Here is a 25,705-nt window from a genome sequence, read left to right on the forward strand (position 1 = left end):
GGGTTATGGGCCCAGCACACTTCTGCTGCACCACTCTGCAGTCAGCTTACATTTGTATACAATCTAAGTTTAAGAAGGGTACATTAGTTGAATTAGTTACACTACAATCTATGTTACAGCAAGGCCCTAATGACACTTTCTCTTAAGGTGCTATGGCCGCCACAGCCCCTTAAGAGAAAGTGTCATTAGGGCCTCGCTGTAACATAGATTGTAGTGTAACTATTTTAACTAATGTACCCTTCTTAAACTTGAAGATTGTATACAAATGTAAGCAGAGTGGCGCAGCGGAAGTGTGCTGGGCCCATAACCCAGAGGTTGATGGATCGAAACCATCCTCTGCTAGGCATTTCATTTTTGCACCTCGCTTTATCGCATGGGCAAAATGGTTTCCATAGTCCTGTAAGAGAAAGTGTAATAAGGGCCCTGCCGTAACATAGATATTACGGTAGCTAAGACTACTCCCGGGCCTTTCTTGTAATTGAAGAGATGAGTGAACTGTGACATCACACTTAAAAAAACAAACAAAAAAAAAAAACAGCAAACAGAGAAGCTTCCCCATATTGGAACATTGGATTTGGTAAAGTCTTAAGCCAATGTGTTGTAAGACACAAGTAAGCTTTAGGTTAGCAGGAATGGTTGCATGGCCACCTAGCTTTTCATCCTTCCCAGGCCAGCTAGGCTGGCTTCAGTCTGTAGTGTTGGTAGTATAGTGGTGAGCATAGCTGCCCTCCAAGCAGTTGACCTGGGTTCGATCCCTGGCCAATGTATGTGAGCGTGCTTTTGACATCCTACAAATCCCTGGAAGACAAGATCCTCCTCCGGAGGAGGAGAAGGAGGGAGAAGGGAAGGAGGGAGCTGTTGTGGGGTGCTATGTAAGGAATAACAATCAGCCAGGAGCAAGCTAACAAGCCTACAAGAGCCTAACTAAGCTTCACCTAGCAGAGTCTGTCAGCAGCTGTCCCATCACTAATTACTGTAGGTAGACGAGTGAGTAAAGCGGCCGGAGAACTCTGCCTTTTATAAGGGGGGGGGTGAAGCCCTAGGAGTGAGTGTAGTTTGATTGGCGACAATGTGCCTGCTGACTGTGATGTAGAGGGTCAAAGTTGACTAATGGAGCATTATGGGGGCGAACCAAACCTCCACAAAAAGTTTACCTTCGCTGGGGAACGCGAACCACCCAAAGTTCACCTGGAACAGTTCGCGGGCGAACCGTTCGGGCCATCTCTAATCCTGAGTGAGGACAGGTCTAATCTCCTCACCAGCCTGTACAGTGGTTACCTAGGAGTTAACCCACTTTTGTGCGTATATACACTATATACTTTTCAATTACAACCTATTGTTTTGCTTACTACACTATATTGGGCTCTCGGTGTCCCCACTTTTATTAGAGAGAGGCGGCTTCTCCAATCTCTGCCACTCTTCATAAATGGAAAAGTTTCTCTAGGTTTTGATGTTCGTAATATCTCTTCTTTTGTTTTGTAGCTTTATCTTGAATGGTCTGCTCATCTCTTCCGCCCCACATTCAATTGCTTCCTTCACCGCTTTAACATAGGGTTATATTAGTGAGAAGTCGAATCCGGTGATGACATCCTCCATTGGACAATTCTAACTTGCGGGAACCCCCAGTTGAGCATCCAGGTCCAAGCTTTGATTCGAAGGGAGTTTGGCAATATATGAGTTAATTGACTCCTGGACCGCCTGCTTAAGTCCAGTCACATCCAGAAGATTGCTCCGGTGAAGTTGCCATTTCCGAAAAATTTCTTGCACTACGAGTTTTCCTTCTATACACTGTTCACCGCAAGCCCAGCATCCCAGCTGCTGCAGTCTTTGTGGGGATCGTTCTCGTCTTGGGGATCTACTCTTCTGTCTGGAAGACTGATGTCTGTCCAAACTCCGATGGGGAGAGCGGCTCCTGGAACGGTGCTTCCGGGAAGAGTGGTGATGAGAGGGAGATTTCTTCCTTGAAGACTTTTTCTTCTTAGCCTTGACTCATTTTCTTGGGCTGAAAAAATAGTCATATTATGACTAACTGATGTGGAGCACTCCCAAAGCACATTACACTTACCTGTAACAACACCAACCTATCAACACGATGCTGATCTCTGGCGGGCAAATTGGTATCCATAAGGATAGCTGGCAACGTCAGCCGTGTAAAGGGATAGATACCAGAAGTAGTAAGAAACATAGAAAAATGTACCTTAACATGTAATATAGATAAACACCGCAGAAGATAGTTAAAGTACCTATTAGCAATAGAAAAACAAATTATCCTGTATGCTGGCTGTGCACATGGGGTGCATAAAGGGCAGGACCGGCGACCCACGCTGAATAGCGGCGACGGACGCCGCTTTCTGTGAATAGAGTTTCCAGCCTATGCCGCCGGAACCCCGCAAGTGGAAACCCAGACCACGGTGGAACGCATCACGCCAGAGGATGCGTCCAAAGAGACGCATCCAACAGGACGTGCCCTGCGCTCCGCCCCCATGATGCAAACGCCAGACCAGGAAGAAAACGGAGAATATCTCCGCCAATAGACAAAGCGATGCATGCAGCAAGCACCTCCCCACCGACTTCCTTGCGTTCCAGAAAGATAGAATAACTGCTGGAACGCACACTAAGGCGTCGGAGGGAAAGCATGGAGGAAGGGAAAAGGACACCAGCCCATTCAGCCAAAAGAGGCTATAGAGAACAAAAGGTAGGGTAGCCAATGAAATATGTGACATTTAGCTATGTATTGAAGGCAATACCCCGTCCCCCAAAGATCAGCAGAACGGGGGAGGTCCCACATGGGCCCAGTTTATGAACCTTACAGGGGACCTTCACACATGGAAGGCAGATTGTGTGGAGACTGCAGGAGACAGTCAGATAGGTTTAAAATAAAATATAACTGCAGCAAACGTAGCTCCAGATCCAAATGAGGTGAGGACAGAAAGAAAAAAAAAAAAACAGCGAGCACCTCCTTCAATTCTACTTAAGTATCTACTGGTCCTGTGGGGGTAGAGGGGCTGGGCCACTACCCAATGTGCTGACATGGAAGCAAAAGGAAAGTGAGAGAGGCAGACTTGCTCGCAGGCAGACTCACTGCTTCTCTGCAGATTCAGCTCCCTGAACTCACGGGTAGTCACAGTAAGTACTGTATTTTCGGACTTTAAGATGCACTTTTTCTCCCTCCAAAATAGGGGGAGAATGTTGGTGCAGTGCAAATATATATCCTCACAGGGAGGCCCAGTAAGGACAGGGGGGGCAGCGAAGGAACATCTCAGTAATCACCCAGGACAGTCTGCCACTCAATAGGATACAGAGGGACACATGGGTACACAGAGGGGTTACAAAATTAATGCTAAATAATTCACTGTAAGTGTATGTAAACTTTCTTCAACTGTGTGTTACACTTGCATGTCAGGTCCAAAGGCTTTGGAAAGGCTTCATCACAGGAAGCAATGAATGAGCACACTAGGCAGTGCAGAAAACACATGCATTTTCTGCTCTGTGTGGTTTTCATATTTTGCTGCGTTTGTGTTTCACGTGTGCATTTTATCAATTTACCTAATCAATAGAATAAAATACAATACAAAAACAAACATGAAAAATGCATTCCTCTACTTCTGCATTGAGATACATCAGTGCGTTTTACATGCATTTTTGAAAACTATGCAACAAGCATATATGCGTTTTTACATGTAGCCCATAGACTTGCAATACCGGTAAAAATGCTAGCGTTTTCCCACAATTACTGCCTAGTGTGTTACCTGCCTGAATGTTTTTCAGGTGTAAAATACCGGAGGAGGTATTTTACTGAACTACGCTTTGTGATTATCCTTTGCTTTGGACAATATAATTGCATCAAAATGCAACACCATTAAATCTCAATAGGCCTTTCACACTGATTGGTTTGCAGTGCGGTGTCAAGAGTACTGACTAAACCACGCACTGTGTTACCAGGTGATGCACGCTGTACAGGGTGTGGGTCAAGCACAAGTCTATGAACATGAGATTCAACTTTTAATGAATGTTGTGTTGTGATCCTATTGATGTAGATGCCCACCACAGTGTATGAAGTGTGATTGCAGCCTCAAAGTGCCAACACACATCCAATTTTGATTGGCCAATGACGGACCAAGTTTACCACGTCCCATGTAGCGTAAGGGCCAACAGATTTTTATTACTATGTACAGATTGTTCTATATATGGATGTGGTAAAACTGGCTTATCATTGACCGATCAAAATGTGATATGTGTACCTTTAACCAACTTACATTGGGATGTATTAATTAAGCCATAGTAAGCAGAATAAGATGCAAAAAGTCTTACCACACAGCGAGTAGAGCATATTGCAATAGTTCACATGCAATGCATTGTGTTGTACGTATTGCGCAGAAGATATTACACATCTTATTCTGCTTACCGCAGTTTAGTGAACCTACTCCATTATGAGGAAAGCTGCAACACAGACTACAAGGGACTGATGCAAGTGGACTTCCAGCACTGCGTTGATCCATGGAAAAGCATATGTAGTTATGTTATGTGTGCATAGGCAATATTTGAAAATATGTTTCAATAAAAATAGCTTATACATTAAATCTAGTGATTTTTTCCCCCTGACACCTTTGATACAGTTAACCCATTTATACCATACATACTATATTTTTTATGTTTGTTAGGGTTAGGGCTAACTTGATTAAAGAAAAAAAAAAAATCACGCATCAATATAAGAAGTTTCCCCAAGAAGGGAAATTCAACAGGTGCACTTTATTCACAGTTGCAGAGTCCAGCAACACATCTGAGATGATTAGAATGAAAACAAACAGATCATAAACCAGAATTGTAACTATTGTTTGTACAATTTACACAAGTCAAAGAAGCATTTGTCCTGGGTAGACTTTAGTGGTTTTTCCTTATCCCTACTTTTCATTCACAGAATGTAGTTATAACTTATAATACCTGCAAAGCCAAACAATGCAGAAGACCACAGTAACACTTGCTGATAGGCATATCAGAAATGCTGTCGGGAATGTGAGATACTGCACTGTTCCAAGATTGCAAACATGTTAAATCTAATGCCCATTGAGGGGAAAGAAAACAAATGGCAATGGCAAACCCAATCACACCATGATTAATAAGTCTTCAAAATGAACCAAGAATACCCAGTTGGGTTGTCATAAACAACAAAGAAAACCTAGACTGGAGTAATTAAACGCTGCCTGCAATTACGATAAGTGGTTAAGTATGGCCGCATCCAGTGATAGACAAGGTCGCTTAGAGTTATGTGAATTAGTGGTTGTATGACTGCAGCTGTAAGCAGCATCCACAGCAAGAGTGATTTTCTAAATAAACCGAGGGCAGGCATAATTTAGATATAAAAAAGCCCCACCTGGTTTCTGCACAACCCAGGTGATGGGCTACCATCTAGTATCACATAATAGCCATTTTAAAAAATCCAGCCAAGATTTGCTGGATCACATACAACATCTCCATTGGAAATGCCTTTGTAAAATCATATCCACAGTGTACCGATTTTCATATGCATCAGGTTTTCTGATCCCCTACATACATTTGCCAATTACTTAGTATCTGCTTAGATATCACTGAGGAGACGCAATCTTTTGCTGCAAAAAAAAAAACAAAAAAAACGAGTGGTTTACCTTCAAAGATGTTTTGGCAACTTTTTGGTTTGTTTAAAGACACAGATGGCAACTTGAAGGCAAGTTAGCCACACAGGGCTGAATGCAGCCCAATAAGACAAAAGATTGATGTACGCTTTCTTATGTTGGCCAGATTTCTATAGAAATCTGATTGAAAAGTAATTAAACTCTGCTAGCCTTGTGTTATTCACTGCAGTGCAAATCTAGGTACCTACCAATGCCCAATCAATGCTGCATCTGATCACAGTACTAACTGATGGACTGCCTAAATCAAATATTTACACATCAATATTTAAGCATTATAGAGTTCAGGAATGTTCAATCACATCTGCGCAAAATGCTGTTCTGTGTTCAGCAAGCATAATCCTGGCCACATAACTTTACATTGTCATTGTACAGTCTTACCAGCAATTGTAATGTAGTGGTCATAGCCAGAGTGAACATGGTTTTTCCTATATTGTTTAATGCTAAAAGAAAATTTTAAGTGCACACATTTTAAAATTCAGAACACATGAAATGAACATTTAATGAACATTTATGGATCTCGGTTTGTTAATTTGTCAGGAAAACGTTTAGTTTTGAACAGTGTCGTGTTTTCCTGCGGTTGTGAGCATCAAATTAATCAAACCCAAGCATCCAGTCTTTGGGCCTGATGCACTAAGCTTTTAGCTTGATGCAAGACAACCCACCCCACCTAACTACTGACAGTCAGAGCAGCTGGGAATATGATCTCTACAGATTGAGAACTTCAGAAGTTTCATGCCTGGGGGGTGGGAATCCATATTACTTTGGCAGGGGACCTCCATGCAATTTATTCCTTTTTTCTGGAAATGAACATGCTCATCCCCTGCTAAGCTTCTGCTCTGTAATAACTAGGCTTGACAATCAGCTGTAGCAGATAGCAAGATATGCTGAGCATTGCTGCACCAGTTTACAGATGACAGTCTATAAAATGCTGTTAATAAAGTACTTGGTGACTTATAGCTAAGTGCTGTTCACAGTGGAATTACTTTACAGCAGCAAAAGAAGAACGTACTCTGGATTCAAACCTTCAGGTGGAGCAGCCCCCTCCCCTCCCCCCCCCCCCCAAATGAAAAAAAAACAAACAAAAACCAACATATCTTGTGGTACTTCAAAACTTTTAAAGTAAAATAAATTAAAAAAATATTTTTGTTAGTACTAAAACTCAAAGACAAAAGTTAGAGGGAAGAAGATTACTATACATTTCCTTTAAGCAATTTTACCAAATACTATGTAGTCTGAGGTCTGCGTACATGTTGTGTCCAATAAGACTAACATCTGTGGCCAGCTTAACATGTAAATATGTCTACCCAAAAATAATTTAACATCTGAAGAACAGGCTGACTGCTTACAATACCTGAAAAGTTCCAATTGTGAGATATACTGGCCTAAGCATTTAAAGTGAACCTGGCATGTTTAGAAAAAAATAAAATAAAAGAGAATTAACAAGGCATACTCAGTAGCATTACAAACCAGGCAACGGTCTAAAATGGGTGTTGATAAAACAAATTTAGGTGCTAGTTTTCATCTTGACTTCCATAAAGGAAAGGCTAGTGACACCCATTCAGTCCATAGCCACATCCCTTCTGCTTGCAACCACGGCCTCTACAGTCACGTCATTCGCAGCCTCAGCAGTTCAGTGTGCAGGGAGGATGTTACAGATTTTCTTTAAAAACAAGGTAGACAAGTTGAAATTATGTTTGCTATTAATCCTAGAGATACCTACTGCTGAAGTTTAGAGATGATCAATGAGATTCTGATTTTGCTGAGTCAAAGCAATTTTGTTGCATACTACGTACAGCTTATAGATCTTCTGAAGCGAGGGGGGATGAAAATCTGTTCACTCACCTGGCGCTTCTTCCAGCCCCTTGCTGCAGGCCTGGTCCTCCTCGGTGTACTTGCTGGCTGCCCGTAATGAGCGCAACCTGCATGTCCTTGTCATCTGGCACGTATTGCACAGGCGCATAACTACAGCACAGGCGCAGTACGCACCAGAAGACATGGACACATGGGCATGAGTGACCGCGCAGGTGCAGAAGGACCAACCCAGTCACGGAACGCAATCATTACGGGCGGTCAGCGGGGACACCGAGGAAGACAGGGGCTGTGGCGAGGGACTGAGATGGCTGCGAGGGGCTGAGATAAACCCCAGGTAAGTAAAAATCGATTATGTTTGTCTCCTCGGAAGTCCTTTAAAGCAAACCTGAAGCAAGCTTTAGACTACATTCACAATGGTGTGTTGTGTAGCGGCATAACTGCTACTTTGAAACATGGTGTGCCGCACAGTAAAAAAACAACCCCTTAGCGACATTCACAGTGTGGGGGAAGCGCAGTGGTATAACGGCCACAAAACGTTCACATTAAAAGTACAGTGAAGATTACATTTAGTTGACTGCATGCTTCATTGTACACAATGCAACATGTGGATAACATAAGGCAACACTTTTCCGATCCATTGTGTTGCGTTTCTGCAATCACAGGGAGCAGAATGCCCACTGTAAGGTAGCCTTTGATTCCCACCTATTTAGAGACAGCTCTGGATCCCACAGAGCCTTCCCGTTCTGCTCACTGTGCCCTAGTTCCACCACTGTCCCCAATTCAAGATTGGCACCTTTGTGACAATGTCCCTGAGTGATTCCCCAAGACCGGCACATCCGTACTGCGCATGCATTCACTTGCATGTGCACAATATGGATCCGCTTGTCTCCGGAAGTACTTGGGGACACAACGTAATCGACCTGCGAAACATATTTGACCTGCTGGTTTAATAATTGCACATGGGGAGGGTGGAATAGTAGGGGGAATGAGGAGAAAGAACCAGAAAGGCTCTATGGGATCCAATCTGCAACAAAATTTGCATTTAAATCATCTCTACTGCACTGAATGGAATGCATATTTGTTAACAAAAGTAGGCTTTCACTATACTTTAATTTCTTTGGAGTGCTTGCGAGGGCTAAACAGTTTCACAGTTTTGAAGCTGCCAAAAAATTATTTTGGAGACATTTTAGGATCTGTGAAAAATAGGCATTATAATCTTAAAAAGGACAGTTAAAAACTGTAAAACACATACTTATAAGAAGTACATTTCTCCAAGAGTAAAATGCACTATAAATTCATTTTCTTCCCTAGGTCACTGTTACTTGCCAAAATTGTGCACAAGTCAATAAGGAATCTGACTGACATCTTTGTATAGATCCATATCAAGGAGTACTTTTGTAAATAGAGTTATTACAGAGAATCCCCCATGAGATGGAATAGTTCCAAACCTGACATCTGTCAGATCAACCTACTGTGAGCAACATAGGGAAAAAAATTATAGCACATTTTACTCAGTGAAAAATGAAGATTTTATATGTATATATTTAAAATTACACAGTTTTTTTTTTTATGCAATAGATGGCCTTAAAGCAGAACTGAAGATTCACTAAAAACTAAGTGTTTCACTTACCTGGGGCTTCTGCCAGCCCCTTTCCTGTCCCACGCCGGTCCTCCGTTCTCACGCCGCGGTGCAGTTTCGTTAGACCTTTAAGTTGACGGTAACTGCACCTGCACAGCCCTTGCCACGCGTATTCGCCACGTTTCCTTCCTGCGGGACGCTATTGCAGATGGGAACGCGAAGGATACGCGTGGCCAGGGCTGTGCAGACGCAGTTGCCATCAACTTATAAGTTGGTGATAACAAAACTGCACTTCGGCAGGAGAACGGAGGATCATAGAGGACCGGCGCGGGACAGAATGGCTACAAGCGGCTGGCAGAAGCCCTAAGTGAAACACTTTGTTTTTAGTGAATCATCAGTTCTGCTTTAAAGCTCCACTGAAATTATGAACAGTGAAGTTTTACACTTTTGCATTTTCCAGTGTCTTTTCACAGCTCAGTGCACATCATCTTTATGTAAGGCTGGAAAAACATCCACAGGGGCCATCTTGGTTTTCAGCAAGAATAAAAAAAAAAAAAAAAAAAAAAAAAAAAAAAAAGCACCCAAGCCAGGCAGTAACAGTCACAAAAAAGCTCTACATCTGAACTTTAATTTAAAAGCCAATTTAAATTTTTTTTAGCAGATTAGTCATCAACTGGCTAATACTGTTGCTGTATCGATTAGAGATGCTCAGTGATCTATGTAGACTGAACGAGTCTCTAAAATAAGCATGGTTGCTTCCAGCAAATACAACGGAGTGATGTGGTTAATGATCAAATACATGTAGCATGATTAAAAAGTAATGTTGGTCACTATTGCTAATGATAGCAGTACTGGCACATATTTTGTTTTGGACTCTCCCCTGGGTGGCTTTAGGTTTAATTTAGCATACTCTTCTCACATCCACTTTCATATATGAAATAGTTTTACAAGCCTCTGGTGTCAGTAATTACTTTGGGTATCAGTTCATCCCAGTTATGGCACTCCGGAGGAAAGGAATAGGCTGGCTGAAAAACAACACTAGGAAACAACTTGAGTGGTGATCCTAATTCTGACCAATGCCCATTCATGACACTCACTTTACAAGATCGCATGTTATAGCTTTAAACCAGAGCTGAACATATCTAAAGAATCGATAACTACCCGGGGCTTCCTTCAGCCCCATAAGCATGTGCAAGTCCCACGCTGTCCTCCCGCAGTCTGCTGTTCAGCTGCGATCATCAGCCCCGGTAACAGGCTGTCGCGTTAGTCGTGGCCTTCTGCGCATGCTGCTTTTAAAGCTACACACACCTTAAACTTAATCAGCCAGAATTATTATTTGTGATAGTTTCAGGGGAAAATCTGCATTGTGTTCAGGTGTCCCTAATGTATTTTCCTGCAATGGGCCAAGCCAGTTGATCTTTGCCATTGCTACAGTGCCCACAGCAGAGCTCCTCCTGAACAGGCTGTTGGCAGATAGGCGAGCAGCGTGTCTGTACAACGAATGTTTTTACATGGACACCAGAAATGATTGTATTGGGCAGTAGTTTACCAAGGTGTGTAAGCTGCTTAAGCCTCGTCTCACTCACTGACATGAATACAGTGGGGAGTGATTTAATGTTAATATGTGTAAGGAGTGTATACATCCCAAGATTAGGGGTGAGCTGTGGAATTTGGACGTTAAGGTGGAATGCACTAAAGTAAAGGAGTAAAGTAGAATTCCACCTTTCCCATTGATTTCAATGCATCTTAAATTCCTGATTGCACAACTCATCCCTAGTTAGGAATTCTTCTAAGGCACCATAACTCCCCAGGTCTGCCAACATACCCATATGGTTGCATCTACCCAGCCATTAACTAGAAGTTTTAAAAGGACTAAGTAACATTTCTATGTACTTAACAGCGTACCCACATTTCTTAATTAGTAAAATTTTACAATAGAATATGTTTTGCACAAAAACCTCACATTTTTACAAATACATTCTGGATTATGTACACTTCTATCCATATACATACGAACAATTCTAATATACAAATAACTCATTTGAAGTATAGGTCATAATGTCAGTCTTCAGGCAAATGGAGATCTATGCACTCACACAAAGTTGCTTTATAAAGTCCACATGAGTGAGTGACAAGGTAAGCTGGAGGCACTGAAGCAAAAGTACACCCTTCTTTCTACTAACAGTGTTTCTGGAGTGCAAGGCCGTGACCAGAGATTTCACCGGCGGTAATGGTTCGGAGCGTCTGCAAACATATATTTGAGTCTATATGCTTCTGCAAGGAGGAGGCCAATTTCTTCATTCCCCCAGTGGATTGTGGGCAAATTCTGAAGGAGCATAAGTAGTCCCTAAAAACAAACAAAAAAAATAGTATGGTAAATTTAAAAACTTTAAATGTCACATAGATTGTGAAAAGAATCACCCGTAATATTAAAGGACAACTGAAGTGAGAAGTATATGGAGGATGCCATGTTGGGATGCATTAAAAGGGAAATAAAAACTCGAGATGCTAGCATAATATTGCCCCTGTTTAACTCTCTAGTAAGGCCACATCTGGAATATGGAATTCAGTTCTGGGCACCACATTACAAAAAAGATATTGCAGTTTTAGAGCAGGTGCAGAGACGAGCAACAAAATTGATACGTGGGATGGAAGGTCTCACTTACCAAGAAAGGTTAGATAAACTGGGTTTATTTAGTCTAGAGAAAAGACGCCTTAGAGGAGATCTAATTAACATGTATAAATACATCAGAGGGCAATATAATAGCTTGGCGGATGAGCTTTTTGTCCCTAGGCCTTCTCAAAGGACTAGAGGACATGATCTGCGCATGGAGGAAAAACGTTTTAGCCATTTATTTAGGAAAGGGTTCTTTACAGTAAGAGTGATTAAGATGTGGAATGCATTGCCACAGGAAGTCGTTATGGCAAACTCTATACCTGCATTTAAAGGGGGCTTAGATGCTTTCCTTGCGTTGAATGACATCCATGGCTACAATTACTAGGTAATGCCAATGATGTTAATCCAGGGATTTTATGATCAACAGGGATATGTGAGGGAGCAGGCTGGAGTTGTACTTTGTACTGGTTGAACTCGATGGACGTATGTCTTTTTTCAACCAAAGTAACTATGTAACTATGTAACTATGTTTATTTCCTTACACAATAACAGTTGCTTGGCAATTCTGCTAATCACTTTGGCTGCAGTATTGTCTGAACAACACACCTGAAACAAGCATGTAGCTAATCTAGTCAGATCTGTATGTTTGTTCAGGGATTATGGCTAAAAGGCTAATAGGCAGAGAATCAACAGGTCAGCCAGGCAATCTGCATCGTTTAAAAGGAAATAAATATGGCAGCCTTTCTATCCCCCCCCCCCCCACAGACAGACAGACAGACAGACAGACAGACAGACAGACAGACAGACAGACAGACAGACAGACACTTCGGGTGTGCTTTTAAAATTGTCCCTTACCCAGGGATTTATCTGTCTGCCATCTGGAGTGAGGAAGGAATGTTTGCCTTTTAAGGCTATTTGGCTCAGGCCTTTTATGTTATTTTTTTGCCTTCACTTGGATCAACTGGGATTTGTGCAGGTTCAGAATGGAGTTGTATTTATTTTCTTTTTTTTTCTGGTTGGACTTGATGGACGAATGTTTTTTTTTTTTCAACCAAACTAACTTTTTTTGTTTTTTTTTTGTTTACAAAAATAACAGTTTAACCACTTCCCAACTGAGGGGTTTTACCCCCTGACCACCAGAGCAATTTTCACCTTTCAGCGCTCCTTCCATTCATTCGTCTATAATTTTATCATTACTTATCGCAATGAAATGAACTATATCTTGTTTTTTTCGCCACCAATTAGGCTTTCTTTAGGTGGAACATTATGCCAAGAATTATTTTATTCTATATGTGTTTTAATGGGAAAATAGGAAAAAATGTGGGAAAAAATTTATTATTTTTCAGTTTTCGGCCTTTATAGTTTTTAAATAATGCATGCTACTGTAATTAAAACCCATTAAATGTATATGCCTATTTATCCCGGTTATACAACCGTTTAAATTATGTCCCTATCACAATGTTTGCCGCCAATATTTTAGTTGGAAATAAAGGTGCATTTTTTTCAGTTTTGCGTCCATCCCTAATTACAAGCCCATAGTTTATAAAGTAACAGTGTTGTACCCTCCTGACATAAATATTTAAAAAGTTCAGACCCTAAGGTAACTATTTATGTATTTTTTTTAAATTGTAAATTTTATTTTTTTTTTAATTACAAAAAAAAAAAATTGGGGAGTGTGGAAGGTAAGGAGTTAATTTTTTGTGTAAAACAAGTTTGTGTGTAAAAAATTGTTAGGGTGTAGTTTTACTATTTGGCCACAAGATGGCAACATTACCAATTTGTTTCATGCGACCTGCAAGCGTCCTTCCGGATGCTTGCAGGAAGTAGAAAGAGGCTGGGACTTTGTTATTTTTTCACAATGATCGCGCTGCTCAGCCGAGCGGCAGCAGATCATTGCGGGGCTTAGATCAACGAACGGGAATGGATTTTCCCATTCGTTGATCTCTGGGCGAGCGGGCGGCGGCGTGTTTACTAGCGGCGGGCGGCGTGTTTACGAGCGGGAGCGCGGACAGCGGCGGAAGTGCGCAAAGTACGGATTTCTCCGTCCCTGGGGGTGAAAGGATGGAAAAAGGGGCGGAGAAATCCGTACGCGCGGGGGTAAAGTGGTTAATCTGTCATTTTCTGTTGTAAATTAGCCAACCAGATTTTTGATCAGTGTGACCACAAACACTGGGAAGGTCTGATCAACTTATTTGCAGTGAGCAAATTTGCAGAGCAGTTAATTGTGGTGTAGCAACGCTGAGCTTCTCATCACATTTTCAATATTACAGCAGTTTACATTGAAAATTATCCATGTCACAATAACTTCTAAGGTTACATTCCTGTTAAGGAAAAAAAAAATGGCCTGCAATGGTTAATAAGGATGCTTTCATTCCCCCCCCAGGAACCTTTCCACAAGGCTGTGGCAATAGGAACCAAGTCTCACTTAGCACTTCCCAGGCGTACATTAAAAAAAGTCGTTGGGAAATTTAGGGACGCTACTAGAAGAATATTGCAAAACTTACCGATATTTTACTGTTGGGTGCTGAAAAATATCAATAGTAGAATATCATGAAAATTACCGATATTCTACTATTGCTTTACCTAATTTTCCACTTATATTAAAGTGGAATGAAACCCAGCATTTCTCCTTTGCTCTAAAATATTATTTACAGCATATACCGCGTTTCCCCTATTATAAGACATCCCCCGAAAATAGGTTATATTTCAAGCATGCTTGAAATACAAGACCTACCCCGAAAAGAAGACCTAGCTGGGACGCTTTGTGCATGGGGAGGTGTGTGGTCTCTTATCGCACCTCCCTTGTCGCTGCGGCCCCCTCCGCTCCAAGTAATTTCTCCGGTGCTGGTAGCATATTATTATTATTAAAGCTGTAAGGGCACCCTTTGACCCTCATGCTGACGCTACACAAAGGACGCTAGGTCGGCTCTGTGCTGGCGCTCCCCTCTTGTAATAGACGCATCAGCCGGGGGCACCGGATTATGATAGGAAGAGAGCGCCAGTGCAGAGCCGACTTAGCCGAGTGTGCGAGTCAAAGGGCGCCCTCACAGCTTGAATACTATGCTGCCGCCACCACCACCACCGGAGAAATTACTTGGAATGGACTGGGACGCAGCCACAAGGCAGGTGCGGTAAGAACCTCCTCATACACATAGCGTCTAGCCCCTCAACCCTCCCCCCCCCTCCTCACCGGAAAATAAGCCCTAGCACATATTTCTCCCTGTAAAAGAATACAACACAGTGTCTTATATTCGGAGAAAGACGGTAATCTACAAACACTTTTTTTTTTGTAAAACAGCATTTAATGGGTTAAATTACAGGACTGACTTTCTCCTGCAGGCGCAGCTGCATCTGAACTGGCGGTAACCTTATCTTGTGTGTACATTATTAGCAGCCGGCGGTAAAGGCTTCCTCATCTTCTGCTGTGACTACTCAGCACGTCATGTGACTAGTCACATGCCGCGGAAAACGGAAGCCTCTACCGCCGGCTGCTACAGAAGATTAGGTATGTATAAACCCTGCCTCACCCACGCGCCCGGCAGCTGCACCCTCCCGTCGCTTAGGTTCATGTTGGCCCATGCCCCGATCCCCCGTGGAACGGTTCGTTTCTTCACTAGTGTGAAGAAACATTCCGGTTTCCATTGCTCCAATGCTGCATTTTTTTGTCCGGATCCGTCCCGCTGGGCAGAGCGGTTTGGAAAATTAGGGCCTGCAGCAATTTTTCGATCCAGGGCCCGATCCAGGGCCCGGAACGTATCCGTACCAACGGACATATGTGAATGCATCCATAGGTTAACATTGGATCCTTTCACATCCGTTCCATATGTACAGTATACGTTCCTGGAAAAAACGCTAATGTGAACCGGGCCTAAATGGCACTCTGCTGCGGGGACTGCCTTTGACATTCAAATAACATTCAAACATAAGGAGTAGCATGAGTAATCTGTCCTGGCAGATCTGTGGAAGGTCAGCAAGCAAGGTTAGCGGATGCCAGTACACAAAGCACAGTACACAGCCAAAACATCTGGAATAATCATTAAAGCCAAATAAAATCAATAATGTTTGCATAATCATAACCCTTTTCTTGCATGCAGGACCATTTATAAGAAAGATGGCAGCCCTTAGCTAGGGAATACATGCTGTCAGTGCAACTTAAAACAATTAGTAGTTCAAGATGCACCAGTCCAGAATGTCATAGGAAAGGCCTGCACAGCCTATGTACACAGCACATATTATATACATATTGTATGGTACGTGGCCACCTCTTAAGGAGACACTGAAGCGAAAAAAAAATGATGATATTATGATTTGTATGTGTAGCACAGCTAAGAAATAAAACATTAAGATGAGATACATCAGTGTTATTGTTTCCAGTACAGGAAGAGTTGAGAAACTCCAGTTGTTATCTCTATGCAAACAAGCCATTAAGCTCTCCGACTAAGTTAGTCGTGGAGAGGGCTGTTATCTGACTTTTATTATCTTAACTGCTCCTGGACTATTTACTTTTCCTCTGCTAGAGGAGAGGTCATTACTTCACAGACTGCTCTGAAAGACTCATTTTGAATGCTGAGTGTTGTGTAATCTGCACATATTATAGAATGATGCAATGTTAGAAAAAACACTATATACCTGAAAATAAAAGTATGAGAATATTTTCTTTGCTGCTAATCTTCTAGTAATTATTTATAGTACACAACCAATTCACTATATCATATTTTTTTTCGCTTCAGTGTCTCTTTAAGCCATGCTTACCTGAAAATCTTCTTCATCAAGTATTTCCTTCCTCCATTTTATGAGAAATGCAGCACAAACATAAAGATGGAAATGTGAAAATCCTTCAGGTTCCGCCTAAAAGGGAAGAAAATAGTAACAGATGTCTGGTAAATGATTACAGACACCACAACCACAAACAAAACAATGATAGAATTCATATATAGACAATGTCAATGGAAAGGGCCTGTACACACTGGCTGTGTTGCAATTAAAAATCACATGCGACCTTTTAATCACAAAGCCTACATGATAAAAAAAAATAAAAAAAAAAAAAAAAAAAAAAAAGGTATCGCACTACTGTGTACAGTTTGTACAGTGGGAGACATGGCAGCGATTTCAAACAGAAGTTATACATAAATGATTTATCTACATGGATGTGCAGAGCTCCAGTAACTGGACTATATTACACACCTAGCACTCAAAATAGGCAAAGGAGGGTGTTAGCTTCAGTAAATGTCCGATAGGATAAAGCCAATTGACGTTAAAACCTAGGGGCGGAGATTGCAGGGGATCGTGCGCGCATCCCCGCTTGAATGACGGAGCTCATCTCTGTCATCAGTCTCCCAACGGCGATCGCCACTAGGGAGACTGTTAGATGGTGAATATTTAGACGCTGTCTGTTTACATCGTATAGCGCTGCAATCTACAGCAGCCCTGTACTGGGGACAGCCATGTCACTCGGCTGTCCCCTGGGGAGTCACAAGAGCGATCAGCTCTCATAGGCCGATGCCTATGAGAGCCGATCACATTGATTGGCTGGGGGGGATTAAACAAACAACCCAGCAGCGATTAGAGCCTGGTCACTAGAGAGGTGTAAGCCTATGGCCCTGAAGTGGTTAAATTGCAGTGCACCGCAGCCAGCATTTACAGGCCCAAAGGCAAAGTCTATATTATGCCAGTGTTGGTGTTGAATTGACTCCTAGTGTCCCCTCCATACTAGATTTCACAAACAGGAGTAGATCCATATGCAGCAAAAGGCACTTCATGCACACAAAAAACAAAAACAAAAAAAAAAAATGAGATTTGCTAAACAGTTTCTTTCATGGCAATAGACTTGTGGTAACCACTCCATGTAAGATATATATATATATATATATATATATATATATATATATATATATATATATATATAGAGAGATATATATATATATATATATATATATATATATATATATATATAGATAGATAGATAGATAGATAGATAGATAGATAGATAGATAGATAGATAGATAGATAGATAGATAGATAGATAGATACAGTTTAATTACGATTTTCTATTCCCTGCACCCAGACATGATTTTCCGCCAGGCAAATCACTGACCAATTTTACCACCTCTATGTAGTATGAGAGTTTAACAGCACATTATACTCATAGCATTTAAAATCTGTAGACCCTCATACTACATGGATGTCTATACCAGGCTTTAGGATATAGTCCTGCTTAAGTTAGACTGCAGAGAAAAGGTAATTTGCATATCCAAGTTCTTACCCCAACAGTGAAAACAGAAAAAAATAAATTAAAGAGGACACTGCATACCGTATATACTCGCATACAAGCCAAATTTTTCAGCCCCAAAAAATGGGCTTTAACGTTCCCCCCTCGGCTTATATGCGAGCCAGCTGCCTGTGCCCCCCGCTGTGTCTGTCCCCCTATATCCCGCAGCAGAGTAAGGCACAACACACCATACATTCTTGGTTGTTCAATCTTACCACTTTCATGTAGTATAAGACCTTATACAATCAGTCATTCAAGATATTGGCCCTTATACTACATAGATTTGGTAAATCTGTACAACCAAGATTGTATGGTGTGTGTTGAGCTTAAGTGCGGCTGTTAATAGACCGATACGCCCCGGAGCGTGCAGCATTGCAGAGAGCAGGAATCCTTTTCATGTATCTTCTGCTGTCTCTACTTCCCTCCCTCCCAACACGCTGCAGCCGGGAAATGTACACTCACTTCTTGTATTCTCAATGTTCCATCCTCCATGGCACAGCTGTGCTGTTATGCGCCAATACATGTGTTTATGTGTCAGGCGGCCACATGCTGTGATTATCAGAGATGTATACGGACATGGCTGCAGCTCGCTATCATGAAGCACTGATAGTGTGCTGCAGCCACGGCAGTACACATCTCTGAGCATAATCACAGTGTGTGGCTGCCCATCACATAAACACATGTATTGCCGCATAACAGCACAGCTTTGCCACGGAGGATGCAGCATTGAAAATATAAGAAGCTACATTTCCCCGCTTCAGTATGTCGGGAGGGAGGGAAGTAAACAGTGAAAGTTAAAGCGGACCCAAACCAAACATTATTTAATTCAAAATATTTACTTGCACCACTCTGACATATACACAGATAAATAAACATTCCTTCAAGCCTATGAGCATTTCAGTGCATACTTTTCACCCTTCTCTTTTCAGAACTAGGGTTATACAGGTGGCAGCCATTAGTAATTCCTCCTTTGCCGGACACCACCTACTCCACCAGTTTGCCGGATTCTGCCCCAGCAATATGAAAGGGAGGGGTTTCCTCCAATAAATGTAAAATATTTTATATTTGTCATCATGCAGCTGAAAAAAGGCTGCTATTTATTATTATAATTTAGAAAATAGATTTTATTTCTGAAATCTTTTATTTTTAATTTGGGTCCACTTTAAAAGCAAATACCAGTCTTCAAGAGACTACATATCCCTGCATGATTTGCTGCCATCTACTGGGCATGTGCAGAAGACATGCAGTCAGGAAGACAGCTCATATAGTGCACTGGTGAGTCCAGCTTCACGTTACTGATTTATCCTTTGTCTGGTGTGAATTATAATCTGCCATGGGTAAATAATCTAACTCCAGTTAGCAACATTTGAGAGTCCAGACTCCAGGGTGTGGAAGATTTGTCTTGGGCAATGTCCCTGGTTGTCAGAAGGATTTGTGTCTAGAATAGGCTGGAAGCTAAGCAGATGTGAGGGGCAATTAGCAGAGACATGGATGCACATCTGGCTATGTGGAGGGGTGCTGCATCATACTGGGGGTCTATTTGGCTATAGGGAGGGGGGCTGTCTTATACTGGGAGCACATCTGACTTTTTTTTACTGGATATTGGGATGCCTCTTATTGGGGGACCATCTGGTTATTGATCCTGGGGAGGGGGCTTATATGCAAGTCAGTCACTTTTTCCTGGGTTATGGGGGAAAAGTGAGTACCTCGGCTTATATGCAAGTATATACGGTAGTTCTATATAGCCTTGGGACTGACACGCATGTATTTCCTCATATCACATGTCATTTCTGGTACCCTTTAAGAACTCATGGGCTGTAATCTATACATTCTGTTCAGTCTAATAACCAATTGCAGGCCTTACAAAAACTCTTGCATGGAAGAGAATGCAGTGCAGGGAATAGTTAAGGAAAAAAAAATCAAAAGTTTAATATGGGAGAGGTGTAACATTAAAAACTGTCAAGAATTATCTTTATAAACTCTAAAATGTAATTTCTGGTTCTAGTAGAGCTCAGCCACATTCCTAGGCACCATAAGACCCTAGTACACATTTTATGCCAAGAAAAAAAAGGTACAGCTGTGCTGGAACAGGTGCCCACACATTGTTACCTTTGCGAACATAGCACTTTTTATTGATCTGAAGAAGTCACCGAAGGCTGTGAAACGCGTAGTCTGAGCAATATTGAGTAAAAGTCTGCACTATTCGTCCAGCATCTTATTGAAGGCCCACACTTGCCTTCTTAACCTGTTTTTTTAAAGTGTACCTGAGCCGAAGCTCGGGTAAAAAAAAAATGATACTTACCTAAAGAGAGGGAAGCCTCAGGATCCTATTCCTTCAATGCTCTGATGTCTCTGTCGCTGAGCGTGTGCCCCCGGAAGATTAGTGGCAAGGGATTGTGACTAATCCTATTGGGGCCGCACAGCTCCTCTACCTTGCGTGGCCACGCTGCAGGAAAAGGCGCAGCACAGCCACGATGTAGAGAGGGGGCTGCCCTAGTCTAAATCTTGCTGGAACAGGAGACATACCCACTGTGAAGTCATGGCATGAGGCTATGGACAGAGCCATTCCACTATATAGACGGACGGTCACTAACAGGAATTGCCTTCAGAATTTTTACAAGAGTTGAGATTTGTGGTTGACCGCTGCAGTCTCTAATGGGTAAACTGACATGTCTCCTTCACATTACACCTTGAAGGCTACTTTCACACTATATACTTGCATTGCAATGGTAATGTGAAGTTGCATCTTCTTGGGTTGGTACCAGATAACAGAAGTGAAAGTGGTGAAGACTCTGAAGTCCCTTTTCACAGGGATTTCCACAGATATTGATTTTTCTTTTTCATGAAAAGATGAGCACAAAGAAATGTCTTCCTTTTGTAAATCTCTAGTCACTGGCGATGTATGACTAGTGGCAGCTAAAGACCATAAGACATATTTAGGACTTGATGTAAAATTGTATATCAATTATTCTGAAGCTTGGAATTTAGCCAATCCAAATTGGCCACAACTGCATTTCAATATAATCCTGCAAAGAAATTGCAACAAAATTTGTTGGAAAAAATGTATACTCCAGCAATCATTTCCAGTTATACCCACTAAGCCAGCCACACATACTTTAATGCAAATGTCAAATACCTGGTATGTGTCCCAAAGTCGTATAGTGCATCTTAAAGGAAGTTCTCTCATTAGCAGGTTATTCATCCAACGAAACGCAAACTGCAGATATTCCACTTCATATTTCTGAAGATGACAGTGTACCTCACCTAGTAAAAGTGAAAGTCTAAGTTGGTAACATAAGAAACAGTGAAAAATAAACATGGATCAGTCGGCTTGCATACTCAGCCGTTATTGATCCATGTATGCCTATCTTAAAGACCACTATCGCAAAGAAAAATTGTTAAAATTTTATCATGCAGGTGCACAGATCTGACAGCGTTGGACTAGTATATCTCCTCATGGGAGATTTTCAATTATTTCTTTATTTACAAAAGCACGCACTGGACTGCAGCAGCTCAGTCCAACTGCTAAAATAGTGCGCACGCAAGTAGGGAGGCCAACCGGCATCCTTCTATAGATCCTTTCCATGCCTTTTCTCTCATCAGGGACGTTTTTGTGGCGGAAGTAAAACCCCTCTCACAGTAAGAGGTCCTGCCTGTAAGCCTTTGTTGCATTGTGGAAAATGGCAGCTGTTAACTGCCAAGCAAGCAGCATCTCCCTCTATGCCTATACAAGCGGTCCACTACTAACAACCAGGATCAATTCCAGGAGTTTGTTTGGAAGTTGAACTTGTTTATAAGTTGCAGAGAACTGACCGTTCGTATAAACAATGCTTTGTGGTGTTTTCCAACGTGCCTTTAACAGGTTTTAAAGTACTTACAACAGTTTATGCAATACTGTAAAATGTAACAACAAAAACAACTATTTTTTGTACATTAAGACAACTCTGATTGTATCCATCAGGGCCGTGGAGTCGGTACAAAAATCATCTGACTCCTCATTTTATGATGACTCCGACTGACTCCTCGACTCCACAGCCCTGGTTTGTATGAACCTTTAAACTTCATTAATTTGTAAGCAGGGGAATATATTGTTGGTGTGTTTATAGATAAGGGAAGTTGGTGCTGTCCATTTCTTTGTTATGTCCACCAGCAATAAATATGCTAACCTGCAGGCTCACAGAGGATCAAACAAGAACAACATGGCATGTAGCAATAATTTCTTAATCTATTTTCTATTTTTCAACTTCTCACTTTTCAATGTGTTGATTTCTTTCTTTCCCCCTACCACTATATTTCAATAAAGTTCCTCTTTAACTTATTGTTTAAACCAGGTGCAGACATTAGATAATAGGCTGTGCAAAGTATGATCCAACTGTGAAAAACAAGGCAGCAATCTCTTTCCAGCATGTAAAAAAAGAAAAAAAAAAAAGTGTGTGCGTGTGTATGGGGTTTGGGGTTGGGGTTTGGGCGGGGAGGGAGAAGGACCAGATTCAGACAGGAAATGATAACCCAAATTGTAAATGTTGAATTAAGTAATGACAACTAGACTGTACTGAGTTTATAAAGTAAACCACCACCATCCTGCTTCTACCAACGTGTTTCAATGTCTAACCCTCTAAAGGTGGCAATACATGGTACAATTTTTCATTTTTGTGAATCTTTATTATTGTGAATCTATACCAGCCTTTCTCAACCTTTCTACCCTGGAGGAACCCTGCGAATAACGTTGGGATATCAGGGAACCCCTGCAAACAATATTTTGATCTTGAGCAACCCCTGCATTTATTTTGGAGGAGGCATGGTCTTTAAAAGTATGTGTGGCTGTTTATTTCACTATGCCCTATTACACTGCCACTCATTATACTGTCTCCTGACCCCCAATTTAGTGCTTCTTGTTGAAGTATCACCTATTATAATGTGCTCTATTATACTTCCCCCACGATGGGGTAAAATGCCAAGGAACCCTTGCAGAGTACTCGAGGAACCCTTGGGTTCCAGGGAACCCTGGTTGAGAAAGCCTGATCTATACCAATAAAATGGAGGAAACCTTATCAAGTTTAAAGAGGAACTCCAGCCTAAATATACATACTGTCATTAAGTTACATTAGTTATGTAAATTAAAATAGATAGGTAATATAATCTCTTACCCACACTGTTTTAAAAGAACAGGCAAATGTTTGATTTCATGATGGCAGCCATCTTTTTGGTTGAAAGGATGTGACAGGGAGCATGAGACAGTTCCAACTGTCCTGTGTTCTGAGCACCTCTCCCAGTTGCTAGGCAACGTGAACAACAACATAGGAAATCCCATCATGCTCTGCACAGCATCAGGGAAAAAAGCCCAGCTTTTTTTCTTTGATGGGTGAAGCATAGCTAAAAATGCAGCTAAAAATGATGCTTTGGTAAGAAAAAAAGTTCTGATGCTGTGAAACTGTTTAACACCAAGCCTTTTCAGTTCTGCCGAGTAGATTTTTAGTCCGGAGGTTCACTTTAACTAACTTTTGTTAAACACTGGAGATTTTTGTAAAACAATATCCTCCAATTTAAATAACAGTAGCAGAGAACTTCAGTGTGCAAATAATTAAAATAAGCATGCTTTAAAAGTGGCTTAACTGCATTCAGTCATGCATGTGGGCTCTACTGGCAGAGGAGACATACTGTATGTGTAAGAAAAAAAAAAAATTGGCAAAAACATTTTTCTTTTGCATGGTTTTAAAAATAGAGTGAGCGAGTCATTCTAGCTAATCCAGCCATTACAGTGCTGCCATTATTCATACCTCTGGCAAATTTTGACTTACTTTTATTCAACCAGCAAGTACTTTTTTTGATGGGAAAGGACATCGGCGTCTCCCAAAAGATAATAAGACTACGTACAAGAGGCATTATTGTGAAAAAAAAACAACAACAACAAAAAAACATTTCTCTGCTTTTATTTTCATTTGAGCAAAAAGTATCCTGTCCAAAATGATTCATACCCTTCTCAATAATTAATAGAAAAACCTTTGTTGGCTATTATAGCAAACAAACGCTTCCTATAATTGCAGTCCAGCTTTTTGTATGACTCCACAGGTATTTTTGCTCATTCATCTTTAGCAATGAGCTCCAAATCTTTCAGGTTGGAGGGTCTTTTTGCCATCACTCTGATCTTTAGCTCCCTCCATAGATTCTCAATTGGATTCACGTCAGGACTCTGGCTGGGCCACTCCAAAACGTTAATGTGGTTGTCTGCTAACCATATCTTCACCACTTTTACTGTGTGTTTTGGGTCATTGTCATGCTGAAATGTCCACTGGTGCCCAAGGCCAAGTTTCTCTGCAGACTGCCTGATGTCATTGAGAATCCTCATGTATTGCTTTTTTTCATGGTGCAGTTTACTGCGATTAGGTTCCCTGGTCCATTGGCTGAAAAACAACCCCAAAGCATTAGGTTCCTACCACCATGTTTGACAGTGGGGATGGTGTTTTGTGTTGAAGGCTTCTTTTTTTATGCCAAAGGAAGGAAACATCATTGTGACCAAACAATTCAATTTAGGTTTCATCTGACCATAACACAGAAGTCCAGAAGTCATCTTCTTTGTCCAGATGCGCATTTGCAAAGGCCAAGCCAGCTTTTGTGTGCCTTTTCTGGAGAAGTTGCATCTTCATTGGCCTGCATCTGTGGAACCCAGCGGTGTGCAGTGTCCATTGGATTGTCTGCCTTGAGACATTGCCACCAGCAGAGCGCAGACTCACCAGAATGGCCTTGGAGGTGATCCTTGGATTCTCTTTCACCTCTCACTATCCTCCTGGCCAGCACAGGTGTCACTTTTGGCTTCCGACCACGTCCTCTGAGATTTTCCACAATGCTGAACATCTTGTATTTTTTAATAATACTTTTTCATTGTAGCCACTGGACCTTCAAAACATTTAGAAATAGCCTTGTAGCCCTTTCCTGACTTGTGAACAGCCACAATGCGCTGCCGTATCCTCACTGAGCTCCTTTGTCTCAGCCATGACTGTCCACAAACCAACTGCAGAGAGGTGCTGTTTTTCACCTGTTGAGTTGAATAAAACAGCTGTTCCTAATTAATCAGGGTAATTAGGATGCTTTAGAACAGCATGGACTATTTGGAATGGTATAGCACTTTGGATCTTCCCACAGACTGTGAAAGTTTGAGAAGGGTATGAATAATTTTGGACTGGGCACTTTTTTCTCAAATGTAAAAAGCTGAGGATTTATTTATTTTTTCTTCCATAATAATGCCTTTTGTACATCGTCTTATCTTTTGGTAGACAACTAGCTCATTTCCCGTCAAAAAAATTGCTTGATGAATAAAAGTAACTAAGTCAAAATTTGCAATGAGAAAAACGAGAGAGAAAACAGAGAGCCCAATATAGTGCAGTATGTACTGGAATGATGTGGATGATAAGAGGCAAGCTTGTAAAGTTATACGCACAAACATACATGGGTTACCACTGTAAATGCAGGTGGGGAGATCATACCTGTCCCCACAGAAGTCGTTCTCTGTAGATCTGGAAACAAGGGGTTAACACCCTTCCACCATGGGTGGACTCAAACAATGTGGAAAGAAACAGAGGCGCCAAAAAGGATAAAAGTAGCAACAAAAAAACAAAACAAAAAAAAAGGAGGGAGGCAGTGGTGTCAGAGAGGCTGTAGCAGAGAGGCGCTAGGCTGAGAAAGACACTTGTTGCTGTATGCTCCATTCCCTATTGCCTGATGAAGTGGGGCCACACCTGCGAAACACAATTCCATGACCTTTG

General features: G+C 41.6%; 1 protein-coding gene across 2 annotated transcripts in view; it reads right to left on the bottom strand.

The window, feature by feature from the left end:
• Positions 1 to 11,137: 11,137 nt before the first annotated feature.
• TBC1D22B (TBC1 domain family member 22B) overlaps positions 11,138 to 25,705 on the bottom strand; it is a 70,372-nt gene continuing 55,804 nt past the window's right edge. For both annotated transcript variants that reach the window (XM_068269547.1, XM_068269546.1), the window contains exons 11-13: positions 21,082 to 21,209; positions 16,430 to 16,525; positions 11,138 to 11,407 (exon numbers count right to left, since the gene is read on the bottom strand). In XM_068269547.1, coding sequence (XP_068125648.1) covers positions 11,279 to 11,407; positions 16,430 to 16,525; positions 21,082 to 21,209 — 353 coding nt within the window. In that variant the 3' untranslated portion in view covers positions 11,138 to 11,278. The remainder of the gene's footprint in view (positions 11,408 to 16,429; positions 16,526 to 21,081; positions 21,210 to 25,705) is intronic.

The sequence above is a fragment of the Hyperolius riggenbachi genome, chromosome 2, assembly GCF_040937935.1.
Source record: "Hyperolius riggenbachi isolate aHypRig1 chromosome 2, aHypRig1.pri, whole genome shotgun sequence".
In the NCBI taxonomy this organism is placed as follows: domain Eukaryota; kingdom Metazoa; phylum Chordata; class Amphibia; order Anura; family Hyperoliidae; genus Hyperolius; species Hyperolius riggenbachi.